The sequence below is a fragment of the Lactuca virosa genome, chromosome 5 (genome assembly GCF_052849685.1).
Source record: "Lactuca virosa cultivar CGN04683 chromosome 5, Lactuca_virosa_CGN04683_v6, whole genome shotgun sequence".
In the NCBI taxonomy this organism is placed as follows: domain Eukaryota; kingdom Viridiplantae; phylum Streptophyta; class Magnoliopsida; order Asterales; family Asteraceae; genus Lactuca; species Lactuca virosa.
In genome coordinates this window covers 372,550,948-372,574,506 of record NC_136430.1, presented here as the reverse complement: position 1 = coordinate 372,574,506, position 23,559 = coordinate 372,550,948, and the positions used below count along the sequence as shown (strand labels likewise).

At 38.1% G+C, this 23,559-nt stretch overlaps 1 protein-coding gene across 1 annotated transcript; it reads right to left on the bottom strand.

The window, feature by feature from the left end:
* Positions 1–11,960: 11,960 nt before the first annotated feature.
* Positions 11,961–15,807, bottom strand: LOC145117274 (uncharacterized). The gene is made up of 7 exons (XM_079053581.1): positions 15,606–15,807; positions 14,397–15,070; positions 14,023–14,321; positions 13,288–13,930; positions 12,997–13,215; positions 12,795–12,913; positions 11,961–12,704 (listed from the first exon to the last, which is right to left on the bottom strand). The coding sequence occupies exons 3-7, from the start codon at positions 14,068–14,070 to the stop codon at positions 12,543–12,545; spliced, it is 1,191 nt and encodes a 396-aa protein (XP_078909707.1). The 5' UTR covers positions 14,071–14,321; positions 14,397–15,070; positions 15,606–15,807; the 3' UTR covers positions 11,961–12,542.
* Between the last annotated feature and the right edge of the window lie 7,752 nt (positions 15,808–23,559).

Below are 23,559 nucleotides of genomic sequence, written 5' to 3'. Positions count from 1 at the left end.
TTGATATTGAACATAAAAAAACGTTTTTATCATTAACTTGGTGATTCACAACTCTTTATTTTCCGCATTACTTGCCACTTCAAGATTCTGAAACTTTGTTTCAGTATTTTCAACACTTGGATTATTCTAGTTTAGGTTTACTAAATTTTCTCATTCTTTTCACTGAGATATGCTGAAGAAAGCAAGATAGTACAAGAAAGTACGAACGAGATAGATTGGGAAGGAACACAATATAATTGTCTTAATAAGATCTTCTAGGATCCTAAGGAGTAGGCGACTAGGTGGAAACATTATCAAGTGCCAAATGTGATGGTAGCTGTGGAAGGAGGGTGTCCTTTTGACACTAGGACACTAGTAAAAGACGAGTGATGGTGCATTAACCTAACACATTAAACTGGAAGGTGAAGCCATCATAAAGAAAGAAAAATAATGAAAGATACATGAAGGTATATCTCCAATTTGAAAGAAGACAAGCAGTATGAGGACATCTCCATTTTAAGAAAAGATAGTAGTATGGATAATGGTAAGTCCACAAGAGTACCTTGCTCTAAGGTGCTAAACTGTTGTGATAACCAATTTAGTGGGAGGAACTTTGTAAGCTCCACTTCCAAGTTTTGTGATTGGTAATGAAAAGTTAAGATTACATACTATATATGATGAGGGTGACAGAAGAAATAAGACTCTAAAGTGTGATAACTTGATGATGAAGAAGCAGTACTAGGAAGGTGTTATATGATCGATAAAGGAGAAAGATGATTCCACATGATAGATCAAATAATGCAACTTGAACATCAAATGATTTTATAGTACTGATAAGGTGTGGACAAGAATGAACACTTGAAGTTGTTAAAAAGGATTGTCAAGAAGACAATGACGAGTAAATGAAATTTTTGAAATTTCCATGGATGAGTTAGAGAGATGAACTACTAGAATGTAAGAAACATAGGGTTACTTGGACCTTAAAAATAAGTACCCTTATTTCTTTTAAGGGGTAGATGGTAAGGAGGATACGTAAGTGTGATGATGCGATGTTGCAAGAACTCACAACCCTCTTGAAGCCGAGTAAGAACAACATACGATGCTTGGAATTATGAGTTACATAAAGAAAACAAGGATAAAAGATTTAGAGCATCTAAGCTGTGCAACCTGATAACACGGACCGGTCACAATCAACTACAATTGAGTACTAGGTTTGGGTATTGCTATTAATCTAGATTCGGCAACCAGATAAAGAATGGGTAGACTTATGATAATGAGAACTTCTGTTATGATTTCATACAAAGGATAGAACTTTGAATCAGGTCATTATGGGTAACTCAATTGTGACCAAAGGGCACACAAATAAATTGATATAAAAGTTGGTTTTGTATTCATAACGAAGAGCTAAGAAATAGAAAGAGGCAAAATATGATGATACATAGGAATTTAAACTGGCAAAGTGCGGAATGGAAGACCCGAGGACTCGAACAACAATGTTGAAGGACAAACGAATGATGAAATTATGATTGAAACTATATGTGGTTAATAGTGAAAAGCAAAGGTGAAATTCAAGATCCATACAGAGTAAATGTGAGGCAAAGAGTTTGTTGCGAAGAAATAAACAACACATCATGATGCATGATGAAGATCATATTGTGATCTAAATCTTAAAATAAATGCCTTCATTTCATTTAAGGGGTAGCTAGTTGGAAAGAAGCAAGTTACAAGTGACAAGATAATTTGGACCACCAAGATTTTGAAGTTGAGTTGAGACAACATCATGTGCTTTAGATCTTCTTGTCATGGTATGCTTAGGCTTGTAAGTCTAAGATATGTGTTAACTCATGAAACGATATTTTTGATTTGACATGACAGTTAAAGTAAATGAAAGGAGATATGGACAAGGTTTGGGAAATATATAAACTTGGATGACATGGTACCTGTTGGTACAAAAGTATAAGATTGATAACGATATACATGATTGATTTATCTTATAGGTAAATGTATAAGGAGAAAATCATTGGTATGAATGAACTAGAAATATATGTTAAAGGTAAAGTGTTAGTATGTGACATCCCCATTTTTCACGACCAGAAAAGACCGATTTGTTTATGCTTTGTTTAAAAATCAGAGTAACATTTTAAAGAAAAGTGTTGCGGAATGCGTTCCCAAAAGAAAATATGATAAAGACTTATCAAAGCATTTCCGAAGAAATGTGTTTCATTAAAAACCTCGGGATGTCATGTTCGATACAAATCAAAAGCATAAACAGTACAATATAAGCATTACTACATTATTTATATCTACATGCCTATAATCCGTAATCCCTCATCCAAAACATCACATCTATGCTCGAGTGCCACTACCTGTAATACAAGAAACTGAGTGGGTCAGGCTTGGGAGACTGGTGAGCACATAGGGTTTTCAACCCACAATAAATAAATTTATTAACTTTATCAAACCAAACAAACCCGATTATCCGTTCCCGTTATCCTCACTTTACGTCCCTAAAACATCTAACACAAGGGACCTAGTCTAAGGACTTTCATCGGGGTGACAACACTGCTTCGGGGGTTCCTCAGCAATTTATGTCAAATAAGGCAACCATGTGGGGGATGGAGTACTGCTGGTGAACACTGAGTTCAAATAAACACCTACAGGTTGCGAGCCTGCTAGCGTTCCACTAGACTGTCTAGAATAGTCCGTGGTTGTCATCTATACTCCGCAAGATGACTGGATCATCTTAAAACATCGAGGCATCTCATCATTTTATCACACATTGTCTATTACATCTACCCATGTTTTACCCAACACATTTTGTAGATATAAAATACATATAAAGTTTAAATTATTTAAAACATGTATAAAAATCGTTCATCCAGCATAGATAGCAAGTATACAGACAATATGCACACATAGCACGTAATTTATATAAAATACTTCATATCTATGTGTAAGATGAAAGTAACTATGCACTCACTTGTTAAGGTGGTGATTCCGAACTCAGACAGCGCTTCGCTTCTATTAATTTATTTTCTTTCGACGAAACCTAGTATCATTATCACTAGATTTTAGTCTAATATTCATTGCGACTAATTATTAGTCTAGATTAATCATTAACTCAAAGTCTACTTCATGATCTATCAAGTAAGGAACAACTAGGTAGGATCATATAGGAGGTAGGGTCTGTTTGGTATACGAAGTATACAGTTTGGAAATCCCACTTTAAACACCACACTAAATCACAGCCTAGACATCATTCCTGTAAGTAGATCAATCAGTATAACGACTTTGAATCACTGATAAATCTTATTTATAGGTTCATAATAACGTTATTATATTTATATAAAAGCTATATTTAAAATGGTGTAGGCGTAGCTCACTTACAACGGGTTTTTATCAAAAACCAAGCAGCGTTTCCGAACCGAAAAGCTCTTTTCTTGGAGCCTTTGGGAGCCTCGGGGCTTCCTTCGGGTGCTAGGGGGTTTACCTAGGCTTTAGGGGGGTTAGGGTAGGCTAGAGAGAGAAATTAGTGAGAGAAAGAGAAGGATTTGGTGTGAGAAGAATGGCAGCCCTCGGCCTCCTTTTATAGGCGCCAGCTGCGGAGTACGTTGGGCGTACACTCCGAAGTACGCTGCGCGTAGGGCTCGCTTCGTACAACACGCGTCGGATAAGGGCTGGGGGGACGTGACTTAATGTGGACCGAGGAAGCGGAGATTGTTGGGCGTAACCGAGCTCGGACACGACGCCTACACGTCACGCTGGGCGTAACCTCGGATTACGCGGGGTGTAGCGAGGCCAGCTGTCACCCATCCGAAGCAATGCGTGGGCAACAAGGAACGGCTGAGATTTGGCCACGTCAGCAACTTCACAATCAGCTTTGCAAATCTGAGTCTCGACTTTAAAAATTCGTAACTTTCACATACGAGCTCCGTTTTCGATGTTCTTTATATCCACGTGTAGGCGGGACCGTACTCTACAACTTTCATTTAGACTCTGTCGGGTAATTTTGACTTTATTTTTAAAGTTATATTTTTAACAGACCGAGATAGGATTGGTCCGTTAAAAATCCATAACTTCTTCATCCGACATCCGTTTTCGTCTGTCTTTTTATCTTTACGCTACTATTAACGAGATCTTCGATTCTCGTTTAGGTTGTGTCGGCTAAAAACCGCTCGATCTTATATTCGAGTTCTGGGCTATACACTGCTAAGTCGAAACTTCAAAAAATCATAACTTCTTCATACGAAGTCAGATTTGGACATTCTTTTGAAGGGCGCTCTCGGTTTAACGAACACTACGACTTTCATTTAGATCTCTAAGGCTAAATATCTCTCTATCGTAAATTCACTATTTACGCCATGCAGTGGCGTGCCGGTTCTGTCGTGAAACTTCAACATGTCATAAATTCTTCGTTATAACTCGGATTTCGGCATTCTCTATATGTCTGGAATCCTTGTCACAACCACTACCACTTTATGTATCGATATCGGGTTTATTCAAAACTTAAAGTTTGACGCTTATTTTTATCCTTTATTAATTATAACTTTATAAATAAGTAATAAGCATATAAATTCACATAATTCACATAATACTCAAATAATTCATCTTTATTACTTCAAAAAGAGTTACAATAGTTGACCTAGACTATTACATCACTGCACTAATGCTTAGCCCCGAAACACGGGCGTTACAATTCTCTCCCTTTTAGGATGATTCCATCCCGGGATCATGCATCAGCAAACAGATGTGGGTAGCGACTCATCATGTCACTTTCTGTTTCCCAGGTGAGGTTCGGCCCATTCGTATGTTTCCAACGGACAAGCACTAAATCGACCATTTTGCGTTGTAACTTCTTAGTCTTACGGTCAACGATTGCCTCGGGCTCTTCGATTAGCCTCTTATTCTCATCCATCCTTAACTCTGAGATTGGTATTATGTCGGGAACTTCTCCCGTGAACTTCCTCAAACAACACACATGAAAAGTGTTATGAATACCATCTAGTTCTTCGGGTAATTCGAGCTTGTAAGCTTGGTTCCCAATCCTATGAAGAACTTTGAACGGTCCAATAAACCTTGGACTCAACTTTCCTCGTTTCCTAAATCTTATAAGTCCCTTCCACGGTGAGACTTTAAGCAAATCCAAATCTCCAACTTCAAAAGTCATCGGTCGTCTTTTCTTGTCAGCATAGCTCTTCTGACGATCCTGAGCTGCTAACATCCTCTCCCTGATTACTTTCAACTTTTCAGCAGTCTCATGGACTATCTCGGGGCCCATAAACTGCTTTTCTCCAGCCTCAAGCGAACAAGATGGCGTACAACACTTCTGTCCGTACAAAGCTTGATAAGGTGCCATCTTGATGCTCAAGTGGAAACTATTGTTGTAGGAAAACTCTACCAGAGGTAAGTGCTCGTCCCAGTTCCCTTGGAACTCCAGGGTACATGCTCTCAGCATATCTTCCAGTGTTTGAATCGTTCTTTCGCTCTGACCATCAGTCTACGGATGGTAAGCTATACTCAAACACAACTTCGTACCCCATTCCTCTTGTAGACTTCTCCAAAACCTTGACGTGAAACGACTATCACGATCCGATACAATCGTTAGAGGAACACCGTGAAGTCTTACCACTTCCTTCACGTAAGCATTTGCGAGCTTATCCATAGACCACCTTTCGTTGGCTACTATGAAGTGTGCACTCTTGGTGAAACGATCCACGACTACCCAAATCATGTCGTGACCGTTCTTCGTTCTGGGCAGTTTAGTCACAAAATCCATGGTGATATCTTCCCATTTACCCATGGGTACAGGTAAAGGTTCTAAACTCCCATACGGTTTCTAATGTTGTGCCTTAACTCTCGCACATGTCACACACTCGACCACATATTTCGCAACATCGAGCTTCATCGCTGGCCACCAGTAGTAGGGTTTTAGGTCCCTATACATTTTAGTGCTACCGGGATGAATCGAGTACATGGTCTTTTGCGATTCTTCCATCAGAAGATGTCTTATTCCTCCCATCTTAGGTACCCAAATCCGATCTTGGAATACCTTCAGTCCTTGACTGTTTGTACCAAACACTAACGTTTTGCCCAAACATTCTTCCTTTCGGTCATTCTTCTCTGAAGCTTCTTCTTGAGCTTTCCTGATAGTTTCCACAATCATCGAGACAGCTTCTATTCTCAACGCTCTTGGCCTTTTTCTTTCAAGATTAACTCTTCGACTTAGAGCATCGGCGACGATATTCGCTTTACCGGGGTGGTAAAGTATCTCGTAGTCGTAGTCCTTGAGTAATTCCAGCCAGCGTCGTTGCCTCATATTCAATTCCTTCTGATTAAAGAGATACTGGAGACTCTTATGATCAGTGAAAAGTTTGCACTTCGTGCCATAGAGATAATGCCTCCATATCTTTAGGGCAAATACTACCGCTGCCAACTCCAGATCATGAGTGGGGTAGTTCTTTTCGTGATCTTTCAATTGTCGAGATGCGTATGCTATCACCTTTTCTCTTTGAGTTAGAACACATCCTAACCCGACTCCTGACACATCACTATACACTGCGAAGTCTTCAACTCCATCGGGTAGAGAAAGAATCGGTGCTTCACACAACTTCTTCTTCGGCTTCTCGAATGCTTCTTCGTGCTTCTCACTCCATGTATAAGTAGCTCCTTTGTGGGTCAAAGCTGTCAATGAAGCAGCTATCGAAGAAAAGCCTTGGATAAATCTTCGGTAATATCCAGCTAATCCCAGAAAGCTTCGGATCTCTATGGGAATCTTTAGTTGTTCCCACTTTATTATAGCTTCAATCTTAGCTGGGTCAACCATTATCCCTTCTTGGTTAACCACATGACCCAAGAATTGGACTTCTCGGATCCAAAAATCGCATTGGGAGAACTTTGCATAAAGTTTCTCCCTCTTCAACACTTCCAACACTTCTTGTAGATGCTTGCCATGCTCCTCCTGGATTTTCGAGTAGATGAGAATGTCATCTATGAACACTATCATGGATTTATAGAGGAATGGTTTACAAACCTTGTTCATCAAATCCATGAATGCTGCTGGAACATTGGTTAGTCCAAACGACATAACCAAGAACTCGCAGTGTCCATATCTCGTTTTGAACGCAGTTCTCTCAATATCATGTTCTCTTACCTTCAGCTGATGATATCCTGACCTAAGATCGATCTTTGAGAAATAACTCAAACCTTGCAGCTGATCGAATAGGTCATCAATCCTTAGCAATGGATACTTGTTCTTCACCGTTGCCTTGTTCAGCTCTCTGTAGTCTATACACATTCTCATGCTTCCGTCCTTCTTCTTCACGAATAACACCGGAGCTCCCCAGGGTGATGAACTAGGTATAATAAAACCGTTGTCCAACAGCTCCTAAAGTTGCATCATGAGCTCCTTCATCTTCGTCGGTGCTAGTCGGTACGGTGCTTTTGTTATTGGTGTCGTCCCTGGTAACAAGTCTATTCGGAACTCTACTTGTCTATCAGGCGGTAATCTGGGAAGATCTTCGGGAAAGACTTCTGGATAATCACACACCACTGGTATATTCTGCACCTCCTTCTTTTCCTTCTTAGCATCGATCACAAATGCCAAATACGATGTGCATCCCTTGGACAAACATTTCCTGGCTTTCATCAGGGAGATGATTCCAGAATTCACTCTGCGTTTGTCCCCGTACACCATAAATGACTCTTTTCCGGGTGGGTTTACCCTCACTATCTTCTTTCTGCAAAGTATTCCAGCATCGTTGGCGCTAAGCCAATCCATTCCCAGAACGATATCGAAACCGTTCAACTCTATGGGTAGCAGTTCTTTGTGGAATTCGTTTCCGTTTAAGTCGATGACGATGTTCTTAATACGATCACTAACAGATATGAACTTGCCACTGGCAACTTCCACAACTAAGGCATTGACAAGTTTTTCTACAGGCAATGCTAGTTTCCTACCAAATTTATGCGATACGAAGGAGTAGTTCGCTCCCGAATCAAATAGTATATTGACAGGCAAACCATTTACAAGAAAGGTACCTGAAGCGACATCTGTTGCCTCCTTCGCAGCCTCGAGCGTCATCTGGAAGGCTCTCACCTTCGGCTTCGGTGGGACATTGGGCCTTGTCGCCTCGTTCTTCTTCGGGAAATCCTTCACAATGTGCCCTTCCTGGTTACATCCATAGCACACCCTTTTGTTGGCGGTGCACTCATTGGCGTAATGCCCGGTCTTGACACACTTGTAGCAGGTCACCTCCTCGCTATATTTCCCGAAGTGCTTCTTCTTGCACTTCTCGCACCACTTCGCTTCATTTCCTCCTCCGAACTTTCTTGGACCGTACTTGATTTTCTTATTGTTGGGCCTTGCAGACCCCTCGAACTTCCTCTTCTCGCCAACCTCAACCTTGCTGGCAGCTCTTTCGTTAATCATATCCTCCACAGACTTGGCAGCCCAGATAGCTGCCTCCAGAGTAGGTGCCTGGCGCACTTGCACCGTGTACTCCCATGGAAGTCCCTTTGCGTACTTGTCGATTTTCGTCAGCTCATCCGGAATAAGACGCAAGGCGAACTCCATATTCTCTGTGAAGTTGTTGGTGTATTAATCAATTGACATGCTTCCTTTCTTCAAGGTCAGGAATTGGTTCTCTAGCTCGAGCAGGTTTTGGGCTGAGCAGTACTTGCGTTTGAACTGCACCAAAAACTCTGCCCATGTCAGTTGCAGGGGCTCATTCGGGCTCAGAGTCTTCCCCAGGGTATTCCACCAGTGCACAACGCCTCCTCGGAACTGACGTACTGCAAAGGTGGTCTGTAACTTGCCTCTGCAACCACACGTCATGAAAGCTAACTCCATCTCCGAGATCCAATCCATGACTCCGATCGGATCTTCCTTTCCAGTGAAAGTCGATGGCTTGCAAGTCAGAAAATCCTTGTACCCGCATCCATTCCTCTTGACTCCGTCATCCTGGTTGTTTTGTCGAACTATTGGTGGGTTGGCTTGACCATCGTTCAATTCGGGTTGTTCAACTAGTATTGTAGGTTCGTCCCTATTTTCATGCAACATCTGCCTCATCTCTTCCCGTTGTTCAGCCAACATAGCCCGTATCATGGCTTGTACTCCGGCCATTGTAATTGGCTCAGGAGCATCTGCTACAACAGGTATTTGCTAAATCACTGGGGGCTGATTCCTATTTCCGTTCGCGTTCCCGACTCCATTTCGGGTTCTTGCCATTTTGATCTATACACCGAATAGGTTGAATTTAAATCTTTATTTAGGATAGACGTTTAAATCATCTTTATTTCTCCGAAACGTTTATATGTTAGTTCTAATATCGTAATCGTACGTTTAGAATCCTGAACACATAAGGTTTCCAGATCTGGTCGACAACAGACCATAGATTCGAACAAATAATAACATATAAGGCATTCTTACTGCTATAACATAAAACATTTAGCACATAAAAGCATTTTAGGCATCTTTCCTAAAATAAACTAGTGCTTGTGTCTAAAATATAGTAGACATTCATCTCACAATCATCGTTTAACATTCTAAGTTTAAGTCTAGAAATCCTACAAATTCCTAGTTCGCTTAAACTAATGCTCTGATACAAACTGTGACATCCCCACTTTTCACGGCCAGAAAAGACCGATTTGTTTATACTTTGTTTAAAAATCAGAGTAACATTTTAAAGAAAAGTGTTGCGGAATTCGTTCCCAAAAGAAAATATGATAAAGACTTATCAAAGCATTTCCGAAGAAATGTGTTTCATTAAAAACCTCGGGATGTCATGTTCGATACAGATCAAAAGCATAAACAGTACAATATAAGCCTTACTACATTATTTATATCTACATGCCTATAATCCGTAATCCCTCATCCAAGACATCACATTTATGCTCGAGTGTCACTACCTGTAATACAAGAAACTGAGTGGGTCAGGCTTGGGAGCCTGGTGAGCACATAGGGTTTTCAACCCACAATAAATAAATTTATTAACTTTATCAAACCAAAAAAGCCCGATTACCCGTTCCCGTTATCCTCACTTTACGTCCCTAAAACATCTAACACAAGGGACCTAGTCTAAAGACTTTCATCGGGGTGACAACACTGCTTCGGGGGTTCCTCAGCAATTTATGTCAAATAAGGCAACCATGTGGGGGATGGAGTACTGCTGGTGAAAACTAAGTTCAAATAAACACCTACATGTTGCGATCCTGCTAGCGTTCCACTAGACTGTCTAGAATAGTCCGTGGTTGTCATCTATACTCCGCTAGATGACTGGATCATCTTAAAACATCGAGGCCTCTCATCATTTTATCACACATCGTCTATTACATCTACCAATGTTTTACCCAACACATTTTGTAGATATAAAATACATATACAGTTTAAATTATTTAAAACATGTATAAAAATCGTTCATCCAGCATAGATAGCAAGTATACACACAATATGCAAACATAGCATGTAATTTATATAAAATACTTCATATCTATGTGTAAGATAAAAGTAACTATGCACTCACTTGTTAAGGTGGTGATTCCGAACTCAGACAGCGCTTCGCTTCTATTAATTTATTTTCTTTCGACGAAACCTAGTATCGTTATCACTAGATTTTAGTCTAATATTCATTGCGACTAATTATTAGTCTAGATTCATCATTAACTCAAAGTCTACTTCATGATCTATCAAGTAAGGAACAACCAGGTAGGATCATATCGGAGGTAGGGTCCGTTTGGTATACGAAGTATATTATTTGGAAATCCCACTTTAAACACCACATTAAATCACAGCCTAGACATCATTCATGTAAGTAGATCAATCAGTATAACGACTTTGAATCACTGATAAATCTTATTTATAGGTTCATAATAACGTTATTATATTTAAATAAAAGCTATATTTAAAATGGTGTAGTCGTAGCTCACTTACAGTGGGTTTTTATCAAAAACCGGGCTTCACTAGAGCAGTGTTTCCAAACCGAAATGCTCTTTTCTTGGAGCCTTCGGGAGCCTCGGGGCTTCCTTCGGGTGCTAGGGGGTTTACCTTGGCTTTAGGGGGGTTAGGGTAGGCTAGAGAGAGAAATTAGTGAGAGAAAGAGAAGGATTTGGTGTGAGAAGAATGGCAGCCCTCGGCCTCCTTTTATAGGCGCCACCTACGGAGTACGCTGGGCGTACTCTCCGGAGTACGCTGCGCGTAGGGCTCGCTTCGTACAACACGCGTCGGATAAGGGGTGGGGCGACGTGGCTCAATGTGGACCGAGGAAGCGGAGATCGCAGGGCATAACCGAGCTCGGACACGGCGCGTACACGTCACGCTGGGCGTAACCTCGGATTACGCTGGGCGTAGCGAGGCCAGCTGTCACCCATCCGAAGTGAGGCGTGGGCAACAAGGAACGGCTGAGATTCGGCCACGTCAGCAACTTCGCAATCAGCTTCCCAAATCCGAGTCAACTTTAAAAATTCGTAACTTTCACATACGAGCTCCGTTTTCGACGTTCTTTATATCCACGCGTAGGCGGGACCGTTCTCTAAAACTTTCGTTTAGACTCCGTCGGCTAATTTTGTTTTATTTTTAAAGTTATATTTTTAACAGGCCGGGACAAGATTGGTCCGTTAAAAATCCATGACTTCTTCATCCGACATCCATTTGCGTTTGTCTTTTTATCGTTACGCTACTATTAACAAGATCTTCGATTCTCGTTTAGGTTGTGTCGGCTAAAAACTGTTCGATCTAATATTCGAGTTCCGGGCTGTACACTGCTAAGCCGAAACTTCGAAAAATCATAATTTCGTCATATGAAGTCAGATTTGGACATTCTTTTTATGGGCGCTCTCGGTTTAACGAACACCTATGCAGTTATAGCGGTCGAAAATCAAATATCGGTCAAGGGCCGATACTCGATATATAGGTTATCGCGGTGGGATATCGGTGGGATATCGGCATTTTTTATTACGTATAATAATAATAATAATAATATAACTACTTAACGTAAAACATATATAAGTATAATAGCAACTAGAAAATTCAAAATGTGTTAATGTTTTAAAGATAATCTAATCAAAACATGATCTAATCGAAACATAATCTAATCGTAAGCCATGAAATCTTCCTCCGAGTCCACATCAACCAAGGCATCCAATTGTTCATCAAGATGATTCACTTCAATTCTAATATCATCATCAACATCATCTCTGTAGCGCTCTCTTTTGCTCCTAGTTGTTACCCCAACTTCTTCGTTTCTTCCCATTGCCTCTTGCGTAGCTGACCAAAGAGACCACTCTCTTTTGCTCCTAGTTGTTACCCCAACTTCTTCGTTTCTTCCCATTGCCTCTTGCGTAGCTGACCAAAGAGACCACTCTCTTTTGCTCCTAGTTGTTACCCCAACTTCTTCGTTTCTTCCCATTGCCTCTTGCGTAGCTGACCAAAGAGACCACTCTCTTTTGCTCCTAGTTGTTACCCCAACTTCTTCGTTTCTTCCCATTGCCTCTTGCGTAGCTGACCAAAGAGACCATCTCTACCATCAGCAAACTCTTGAAGCTCAACTTCTGTTGGTATAACCCAATCATCATTTTCCTCTACGTCTCTCAATAAAATAGGATCCAAAGATCTGTTGGATTTTAATGAATTGTAGCGCCTTTGTAACCTTGTGTTGTATTGTGTTATATTGGATGAATACAAGGTCATTAAGTTTTTGCTGCAAAAAACAATTTCTTTTCTTTGAATGTAACTGCACACAAAGAATAAAAGAATTACTTAATGAAGTAAATAAGTTAAATTTAATATTATTTATAAAAAGTACTAGATAGAAACCAATTACATTGTCAAATACACTCCAATTGCGTTCACAAGGTGAAGCACTACATGTCTGACTAAGGACTGTGATAGCAAAATTTTGGAGCAAAGGCGGGTCGATCCCATAAGTACGCCACCATATATCTACATTTTATAAATAAATGAAATGACCTTATAAAAAATTATGCTATAAAAACATGTAAATATGTTAAAAATGTTTTACTTACATGGTGCAACTTTTGTCCTAGCCCTTATAGCAGCTGGAGATCCAAATTGCCCAACTAAATCAATGTATAGATTCAAGTCTTGCCTCAATTTATCATTGTCATCATTATCGGGCACTAGACGATCTATAGCAACATAAAGTCCCGTCGCAATGTCTCTGTTCTTCCGTATCTCCCTTGAATTTTCCCCATGAAAAATGGCGGGATTCAAGTAACATCCAGCTGCATATTCAATAAAGATTTAGAAGTAAAACTAGGAAATTCTATTAAAATAATAAATATAGTGTTTAATACCTGCATGTAACGGGTGATGAAGTTGGTCGCTCCATCTTGCTTGAATCATAGCCCAAAGTCTAGTGATCATTCTTTCATTAGGCGTGCCAGTCAGATTTTTCTTGATCTGCTCCTTGGCTCTGTCTACTGCATCATAGATGTAACCCATACATGGCTTCTCTTCCATATCAACCAATCTGACCACATCTACCAAATGAGCTAGCACCTGACAAGTAAAGTGTACGATGTCCAAAAATTCATGTTTTGCAACTATTCGCTCAACTTTCTTTCCAGCCGACTTCTTTGCAAAGTCACTTTTCTTCCATTCTTCAGAAACAAACAATACTTGAATATGATGTCGATTCTCGTGGATACTCTGAATTGTATAAAACTGGGTTGCAAACCTAGTTACACAAGACCTGTGCAACTCCTTGTTCTTCGTCAACTTCCTCATCAGATTAAGAATTCTTCCGTAGTTGTAAATGTAAACCACAATTGCTCTTGCATCAGCCAAAGTATTTTTTATCTTCGGTATTTTTTCACCAATATCACCTATCATGAGATTCACACAATGTGCTGCACACGGAGTCCAAAACAACTTGGGATGTTGCTCTTCTAAAATCATTCCAGCAGCTTTAAAGTTTGACCCGTTGTCTGTAATGAACTATAAGAAAATAAGAAAAAGAATTTAATTAATAAAATGATTATAAATTTAAAATAACAAATAATATTTAGAAAACTAGAAAGTAAAATTACCTGCACAATGTTCTCCTCTCCAACATCTTTTATCACCTCATTTATCATTTCCACGATCAATTGAGCATTCTTTACATGCTATGATGCATCAATTGATTTCAAGAATACCGTTCCAAGAGGACAGTTGAGTAAGAAATTTATCAAACATCTTCCTTTACCGTCTGTCCAAAAATCGGACATAATGCTACACCGATATTCCTCCCAATGTGGCCGGAATGAATCCACAAACTTTTGAGTATCTTCTAAATGTTTTTTCATCAATGTGACACGGATATTATGATAAAATGGAGCTGGCATACCTAATATAAAGTCATAAAATTAAGTATTTAAGTAATAATAAAATAACCAATAAATCTTTAATCACATTTAAATACCTCTTCCATATTCACCAATGGAATTGATCATATCTTGAAAACCTTCGTCACGTATGGCATTGAAGGGTAAACCAACCGAATAAGCCCAAGTTGCAATTTTATCCCAAGCATTCATCTTTAACTTCTCTTTTATTGGATTATTTTTATCAAGTGTACTTTGCTTTTTTTTTTCCATGATTAGTCTGATAAATTTAATCGAGAGGACCTCACACATTGCTAGCACCCACTAATTTCTTTTTCTTTGAAACATTTCTTTTTGAACTAACTTCTTGTACAACGACTTCCTCATCCTCATCTTCCATCGGAAAGATCAACTGTGTAAGATCTAAGAATTTCTATATTTCTTTTCTTTTCCTTTTGTATCTTATATTTTTCTTTAATTGATGCCATGACTTTCTTTTGGATATCCACAGTCACATTCGGACAACCGGTGACTTGCCCTGAGGTATGAGTAAGATGTTGCTTTAATCGTGTGATTCCTCCACTTACCATCTTACCACATAATGTACACCAAATGCTTTGTTTTTTTGAGGGATCTCTCCACTCTCCCCATTCCCATGCCATATCTCCATTCAAACATTTTGTCCCAGTTCTGACATCAGACGATATTGTATTATTGTTTGTGTTTGTAGGGTTTACAGATGCATGTGAGGATGGACCATCCATCATCAAAGCTGTTGCAAAAAGCACGATCAGTAACAAGGTAACAAAACAACAGGATAGTTTAAGAATAAAGCACTTGTTACAAACTTAGACCTTTACAATAACATGATCCTGTAACAATAAAAACTAACAACTAACAACCAATATATGTAAAATAGATGTTGTATATTTAACACAAATACAACATCAAAGAAACTTGTAAGCAGTAGCAACTAGCAACTTAACAGTTAACACTTAAGTACAATATGACAATATCTAAAATGCATGATCAGTTAATATTTAAAACCATGAATCCATGGCTTAACAATAACAACTAACAACCAAGTTAAGAAAAAATGAAAAATATACAACATATTGAAGACGAGGATACAAACAGAAAAGAAAAGAAAGATAAAAATTTGGGCAACATGAGATTCATTCGAAGCTAATAGTATCAGGTCCAAAAATAACATCCGTTAATGGAACAATAGTTGCTGAAGACGAACAAGTTTGGGCCAATTCGAATTTCGAAGCTTAATAGTGGAAGAACCAAAGAAGCGAAGGTACCTGTTGAAGACGAAGAACAGTAGCTGCTGAAGACGAAGAACCGTAGCTCCTGTGCTGCTTAACAGTTGAAGAATCGAAGAAGAATAATGGAACAACCGAAGAAGAATAATGGAACAAGAATCGCAAATCAGTGTTGAAGTCGCAAGTCGCTATCGTCTGAGGTTGAATACGAACAAAGACAATCCGATGAAAAGCTAGGTATACGATTGTCGATTGGGAATTTGGGGTTAAAAGTAGACTTTAGTCGTTTGGGCTTATGAGCAATGAGTATTAATTCCAAAAAAAATCAAAGTTTATGGGCTTATCCACAAATTTGGCCCGAAAACAGATTTTCTGGAAAATCGGTGATATAACCGATATTTAGGAATCAAAATAGCGGTAAAATATCGGTAATTATCGCCAATATTTACGGTTCCGATATTATGGGCCGATATTTGATACCGATATTTTGAAAGGGGCCGATAACCGATATCCCACCTGGATAGCACCTGGATAGCGCCGATATTAACTGTCCATACGAACACTACGACTTTCGTTTAGATCGCTAAGGCTAAATATCTCTCTATCGTAAATTCACTATTTACGTCACGCAGTGTCGTGTCGGTTCTGTCGCGAAACTTCGATAGGTCATAACTTCTTCGTTATAACTCGGATTTCGGCGTTCTCTATATGTCCGGAATCCTTGTCACGACCACTACCACTTTATGTATCGATATTGGGTTTATTCAAAACTTAAATTTTGAGGCTTATTTTTATCCTTTATTAATTATAACTTTATGAATAAGTAATAAGCATATAAATTCACATAATTCACATAATACTCAAATAATTCATCTTTATTACTTCAAAAAGAGTTACAATAGTTGACCTAGACTATTACATCACTGCACTAATGCTTAGCCTCGAAACACGGGCGTTACATAGTATTATGACCTATAAATCAAGACCTATAGAAATGAGAGGTCATGAAGAGTTATTAGACTATAAGTATAAAACCCAACAATGGGTTAATTGTGATTATAGAAATAGAAATGAGACAATATGTGTACCATAGTGTGTTTTGGAAGGCGTTCAAGCCAAGTTGAAGATACTATGTTATGTTTGAGACTTTAATACCAGTAAAGGTCAAAAAGGGCAGGATGAAAAGATATATTCGCAGATAGGTGTTGGTATTGACTTACTAATGGAATTAGTAAAAAATGAAATGTAGGTGATGTGCTTGAGCAAGATGGGACATGCTTAGGCATATTAGAACCTAAGTAAATAAATAGATAAATGTTGATCTAAAGGTTAAAAAGGAGCTGATAAGGATTCATACATGCCTTAAACTTTTTTTGGAACATGATAAGATGACATCTCTTAAAATATTTGATATCACTGTTAGAATAATTTGTTAAAAGTTAAAAAAAGGGGACAAAAGGGTTAATAACTCCTATATTTGTATTATTGATTATTAGGTAGATTTCTATTGTGAAAAATGACCTAAGTGATGTGACCATCAATGGAATTTAAGGGTGACTGGATGAATGAAGTTCTAATGAGATGGCTCACGAAGTAATTTCATGGACGGAAACCTTTTAAGGGGTAGATAATTGTAACATCCTAGAATTTAAGACTATGTTCTTAAATTAATAAAGTCATAAATGAAAATTTAGTCATATAAATAAATCATCAAATATTAATCATATCATTAGTGGTATGAAGTTTGGAAAGTTATAAGTGAAAATAATTAACATTTTAAAAGTTAAAGAGCCAAAAGTGTCAAGTTGCCAAAGTGAGTTGACCAAAGGGTTGACTCAATGGAACGTATTACAAAGGTTATAAAATGGATGAGGAAGGACTTATTATGTCAGAACATGCGTTAAAGTCACAAGTATTGAGGTTTGGTGAGTTTTGGCTAAAATGAGCAAACATAAGGGACCAAATGTGAAAATTTTGGAAATAAGATGAACACCCTCCTCATTTCTCTTCCAGACTCATGAAGTCTAGAGAGTCTCCATGATTCTTCATCTTCTTCCATCTAAGGTTCGATCTAACTGAATAATTAAGTAATCAAACGAAGTAAAGAAGGAATCAAGGCTTGCAAGGTACAAATATTCTTCCCATTTAGCCTAGAAATTGTTTTTGGTTAAGTGGGTAAAAATCCAATGTCGAAATTAGCTCCATATAATGGTTATGGTTTGGGTTCCAAACCTCTGTTGAGTTGTTTTGATGATTCAGTCTCCATCCAATCATCGCATTGATGGATTTGAGGATTTGGGTGAAAACCCTCATAAACCCTAGAAATGTAAATTGAGGATTTATTGTTTATATGTTAAATTGGAATAACTTATATGAATTAGATGTTGTTTGATGAAAACTAACCCAATTGGAATACTCAAACACACCAATGATGGTAGAATCATGTATATGCTAAGATTGAAATGGATTTGCGGACAATATGATGAAACCAATAAAATCCTTTGTAGTTGAGAAATTGTTGAACAAATGAAGTTCATAACCCTAAATGGATGCTATAAGAATGATTAGGATGCAAAATACTAAGTGTTTATTAATTATTGGACAAATCCATGGAGTTTGTGGTCAAAAGGACATTTTGGGAAATGTATAGATTGCTACATAAAGATTGACATCTAAGAAATGAATGACATTCATGAATATGAATTGACAATATGGAGATGATATTAGAACACAAACATGAATTAATGCTAGTGAAGTTCTAGCTCTAGTGATTGTGGATTCCATAGTTTGTTTATGTACTTACAATGAGATTTATAGTGGTTTTATATACTTTACAACTTTCATATGAGTATACAATGAGTTAAGAACAAACTACGTGAGTTTTAGAATGTGAATGTGCAATTACAGGATAGACTAGTTAACCTTTCTATTACAAGCTTACGGATCATCAGGATCTTAAAGGTTTCAATGAGAACTTAATGAATTAAGTAGAGTTTTTTTAAGATGATAAAACTCATTCTAAACATGTGTGAGAACCTATAAAAGTGTCACTAAGTGAATGGGAAAAAGGTTCTTCAAGAACTATGCAAAGTAGAGTGTTATATTGAGTAAATTCGAGAATTTTGTGTGCGCAGACCTCATTCCACGGCCGTCAAATGGCAAGGAAAATCATTCAATGGGGCACATAATAACCTGATCAATACCATGTATTTTTTCGTAACTTTTGCATACAGACTCGCATTTACGCGTGGTTTTCGCCTACGCTCATATTTTTACATGAGGAATATTTTAAAATAGTAAAATTTATTAATGGAACCTATGAGGGGTATTTTGGTCATTTTAATGAATTATGTCCATGTTATAGGTGATGTTTAAGAGTGTTTCTCTAAGGAAAGGAACTAGAAGAGGAGTAGTTAACCTACGTGTGATTGAGGTGAGTACGTGTTGGAATTTTCCCACTTTGGGGAACATGGAAAAATGATTTTATGATAATTAATGCAATGCATTAATATATGAAATGTTTTGAAATGGAAGTGTTAAATGTTTTTGAAAAGAATGTTTTGAAAGTTAGAATGTCTTGGAAGAACAAATGTTTGATATGTGAAATGAGTCTTTTCAAAGTATATCTTCCTAATAACCTATGATATTGTAAATGATGATATTAGTATTGTTAATATGAAAAGTGAAAGCTAAGAAGAAAGTAAAAAAGAAAAGAAAGTAAAGAGTGAATGAAAGTTGTCTGGGCCATAATGTCTCATAAGAGGTCTAGAGGAATCTACTGGGGTGGAGCCTCCCCTTTGCGAAGTAGATGTTCTAGTTAGCACGATGTCTTGGTGGATTGATTTGTTCTTTCCACCTTGGTCTAGACTTGGGAATACCCTAAGTACAAAAATTGGAAACGATTTAATATTGTAATTAGCCCTTGATAAACGAAAAATAAATCTAGAAAAAATGTCTTCTGAAATGAAATTAAAATAAATAAAATGATAAGATATGAAACGATATATATGATGTTGCATAAAAAGAGTTTTCCTTGAAAATGCTTGAAAATGTTTTATGGTCTAAAACTATTTTTTTGCAAAGATGAAATGTTTCTTTGATGAAAATGTGATAAATGTTTTTGGCCACAAACCCACATAGCTCATGACACATTATTGTCTTACGTATCCCTTTTAATGTCATGTATCTTAGGTTATAGTTAAGCAGAAAGGATGATAGATGAAAGTTAGAAGCAAGAGATAGAGAATGGAGTTGGACTTTTTAAGTTCCTTATTTATTGTAGTGATATAATTATTATTTGCTTAGTATGGTTTGTATGATGCTTATTACAAACACCTAATGCTTTAATCATAAATGTATTTTGTGGGACTGGTTTTTGTTAAATGTGGGTTAATTTTCAAAAAGATTTTATAACCATAGATTTGGAAAAGCTAAAAAAATTAGGGTGTTACATTTTACATGATAAAAGGTTGTTCCTTCTGAAACCTACATAAAATCACACACCTGCATATTAATCATTAATATTTCTAGTCATTCAGTTCATTCATGCCCTATTTCATATATCCTAATAGAAAACCTTTGACTAAAACAATACCATTTTCGGCAATTGTCACTAAACCAAAATCATCAAGATCCAAAAGCATGCCAGGGTGTTTTGTTATCCAATGTAGTAGTGTCCATTGCTTCTCAACAGCCAAAAATTAATTGTGATTGCAGCAGGTAGCATGCTCCATCATGCAACCGGTTGATAAAATTTGTTGATAAATTTTTTTGGGGTAGTCAATGCATAGACTTTAAATATTATTATTAACTTAGATCTATTTTAGTTGATTGATGTTCCTTTTTTAGAGATTGAGTTGTAGACACAAATTGATTGCTATTCAATTATATTCCTCAATTTTGAAGAAACACAAAAGAAAAAAAAACAGAAAAGTCAAATTTTCACATGAAGACACTCACAAAAGATACAAACTTTCATACATATTGCACTGTAAATTAGCTATAGTATACTAGATACAATAAATGATCAAAAAACATTTCAATATTGTTAAATTGATTAAAACATGAACTTACATGCCTCTTAATAGCTCATTTACATTGTAACGTCCCATTTTTCATAGCAAAATTTTCATTTTTATTTCTTTAAAATATTCATTTACATCAAAGTATTTGTTACATTATGCGGAAAAATGATTGTGAATGCGCGTATGTATAATCTAACCTTGTCCTTCTTATGAACCAATCAAGCTCCTATAAAATATATATAACCAACTGGGTAAGAGCTAGGCTAAGTGAGTTCCCCCAATATATCATATACCACAATACTTATACATGCATACAAAGAATGCTCCCGTACTTATTTTGTTCTGCCATCAACCCTAACTACACAGATGCGGGTCTATAGGCTCCTATACTTTAATTGTTCCACCATTAACCCTCACTATATTTTAAGCATACCACCAATTATGCACATAGATACTACACATTTGAATTTACATGCACATAGAAACTACACTATGGGTTCTACTCTACTGGCTCCTATATCCTAACATACATGGATATATATTGGAATACATAATATAGTGATATCAACTCACTTAGACTATTACTTAGAAGATTAACAGCTGTCTGGATGATCCTACTGACAAGCAACAAGCCTAACGATTATTAACTTATAATACTATAAATTATTAGATCCTAGTGGAATCCGGTAATGTAGGCTAGACCTATCACAAATTCTAATGAATGTCGATAGTTCTATCAAGTAACGATCTACCAGGCAGAACAGTTGGGAGGCATGATCATTTCGACATATAGATTTTCTGAAATCTAAAAACCAAGCCATCGTGACCATTGTAGTCACCTCTCTCGTAAGTAGATCAATCAATATTTTGACTTCGAATTACCAATAAATCTTATATATAGGTCATAATAATGACGTATGACTATAAATATATGTTAAACTATAAACAAAAGAGTGTAGCTTAACTTACAGAGATTTCCTAGTCAAAGTCCGGAAATTTCATTGGCAGAACTCGGTCCTGATAGCTAGTAGTTATCAGGTTCTACGGAGCCTCAAAGCTTTAGAAAACTATCCTAAATACGAAGGAGATTTTAGAACTATAACTCAGAATTTCTAGAGAAAGAGTTGGAGGGTGTGAGGGAGAGAATGAGGGTTGCTGCCCTTTTATAGGCCATTTTAGGGTGTGCAGCGTGCAAAATGGGTGCACGTCATGCATTTTAAGGTAGCGTCTCCCCAACCACTTTGTGCCACGTGTCAAGCTCTCCGTGGTCCGCATTTTCACCTTCTAAGAGTGCGCGTCATGCACCTGGCGTGCACCGCATGCGGCGCAAAACATAGATTTTGTAAATTCCATAACTTTTTCACATGAACTCCATTTTTGATGTTCTTTTTTCCACACGTTGCTCTCAATGAGTACTAAAAATTTCCTGTAGGATCCATAGAGTAGTTATGACTTTATTTTTAGCCCTTATTTTTATATGATTTAATGTTTTTGGAAAAATCATAACTCTCTCGTATGGACTCTAATTTTGGTGTTCCTTTTACCAAAATTCCTATCTTAAAGACTACTACAATTTTCCTTTTAGTGACTATTGTGACATCTGCTCAGGCCGATAGGTCTTCTGTGTTGGATCTAGATCGGAGACATGGAGGTGGTGTCGTCAGCGAGTTTCCGGCGAGATACCTAAGCTGCAATCACAGCAAAGTCATTAGAGTTGCCCCAGGGATTGTGCCCCGAGATCAAGCTCCAATGATCAAGTTAGATTAGTTAGTAGAGATGAGGTGGTTCTCCCCAGCCGGAGAGAACCATCTTGGTGTGTTGGGTGTGTGTTTAGACATGGAGGCTCTAGGTTGGGCTTAGATGCTTGTTAGAATCCCTCTAGAAGCTGCCTCCTTATGGAGGATGAAGCATTCTATTTACAGGGGACAATTAAGTCAAGAGGAAAATGGTCAGGCTTTGGTCCAGCCCAACTCATGCCCAACTAGCATGGAGTCGGGAAAGACCTCCCAAGTGTGGGCGCTTGACAAGGCTGGCAAGCGAGCGCCAGAAGAGCGTCATGACTTGATGTCTGGACCATGCTAATGGACCATACGTCAACAAGTCCCCCCCCCAGTCCAATGTGATTGGTGTGCGGCCAATGACATTGGAGTGGACACAAACAAGGCAACAACACATTTAAAGAAATAAATAAAAAAATGACCGAACCTCAACCACGAGAGAGGTGGTGTTGCACGATAAGGTAGACATGGACTTATATAGCACTAGCTAGCTTGATACTCCTTTCTTCTCGAGAGTATGGTCCGGTCGATGTGATGCAACATAGTTGTTGCTGGTAATATGATGTAGGGCAGGGATGCTAATAATGTTATACAGAGCTGGCTACTGATAATGTTATGCAGAGCAAGGCTACTAATGATGTTATGTAGAGCTGGGATGCTATGTGAAAATGGTGTCAAGAAGATGCTAGTCCAAGGTAGCTAAGAAGCATGACATCACCATACAGCCTTTGGGGTTGTTATTCGTCATGACTGTTATGCCAAGCTCTGAGATTCGTAAAGAAAATGCAACGTACTTAATCCATGATTCCAACCTCCAAGTCACAACCAAAATTTAACCATAGAAACACCGTTAATCCATGATTCCAGCCTCCAAGCTCCGGGTAGCAGGTTATATTTCTATGCCTAGGGGAAACCGAGTTTTGCTCCGCGAGCCTGCTGTCGGTGCGCTCTGAGGGCCGTGGTGCTGGAGCAGTTATCTGAGAAGACAAGACAATCAAATCATAAGCCGATTAGCATTTTCTCTCACGAGCGTTTTGAAACACTTCGCGGAGTAGAAGCAGTAGTGTACTGTTCTTCTCCCTCCTTTTTTTTTGAAAAAATCGAGTCGTCCGGACACCAATGCTTGTTCTGAAAGCGTATTTTGTTAAGCGGAGCTTGCGGAACTCGAGCGTCGAGTGGCTGACTCTTATG

Coding starts and splice junctions, on each gene's coding strand:
- LOC145117274 (XM_079053581.1), bottom strand. CDS start 14,070: ATGATAAATGAGGTGATAAAAGATGTTGGAGAGGAGAACATTGTGCAG. Junction 13,931..14,022: donor GAGAGGAGAACATTGTGCAG/GTAATTTTACTT, acceptor ATTTTCTTATAG/TTCATTACAGACAACGGGTC. Junction 13,216..13,287: donor TCATCACCCGTTACATGCAG/GTATTAAACACT, acceptor TTGAATATGCAG/CTGGATGTTACTTGAATCCC.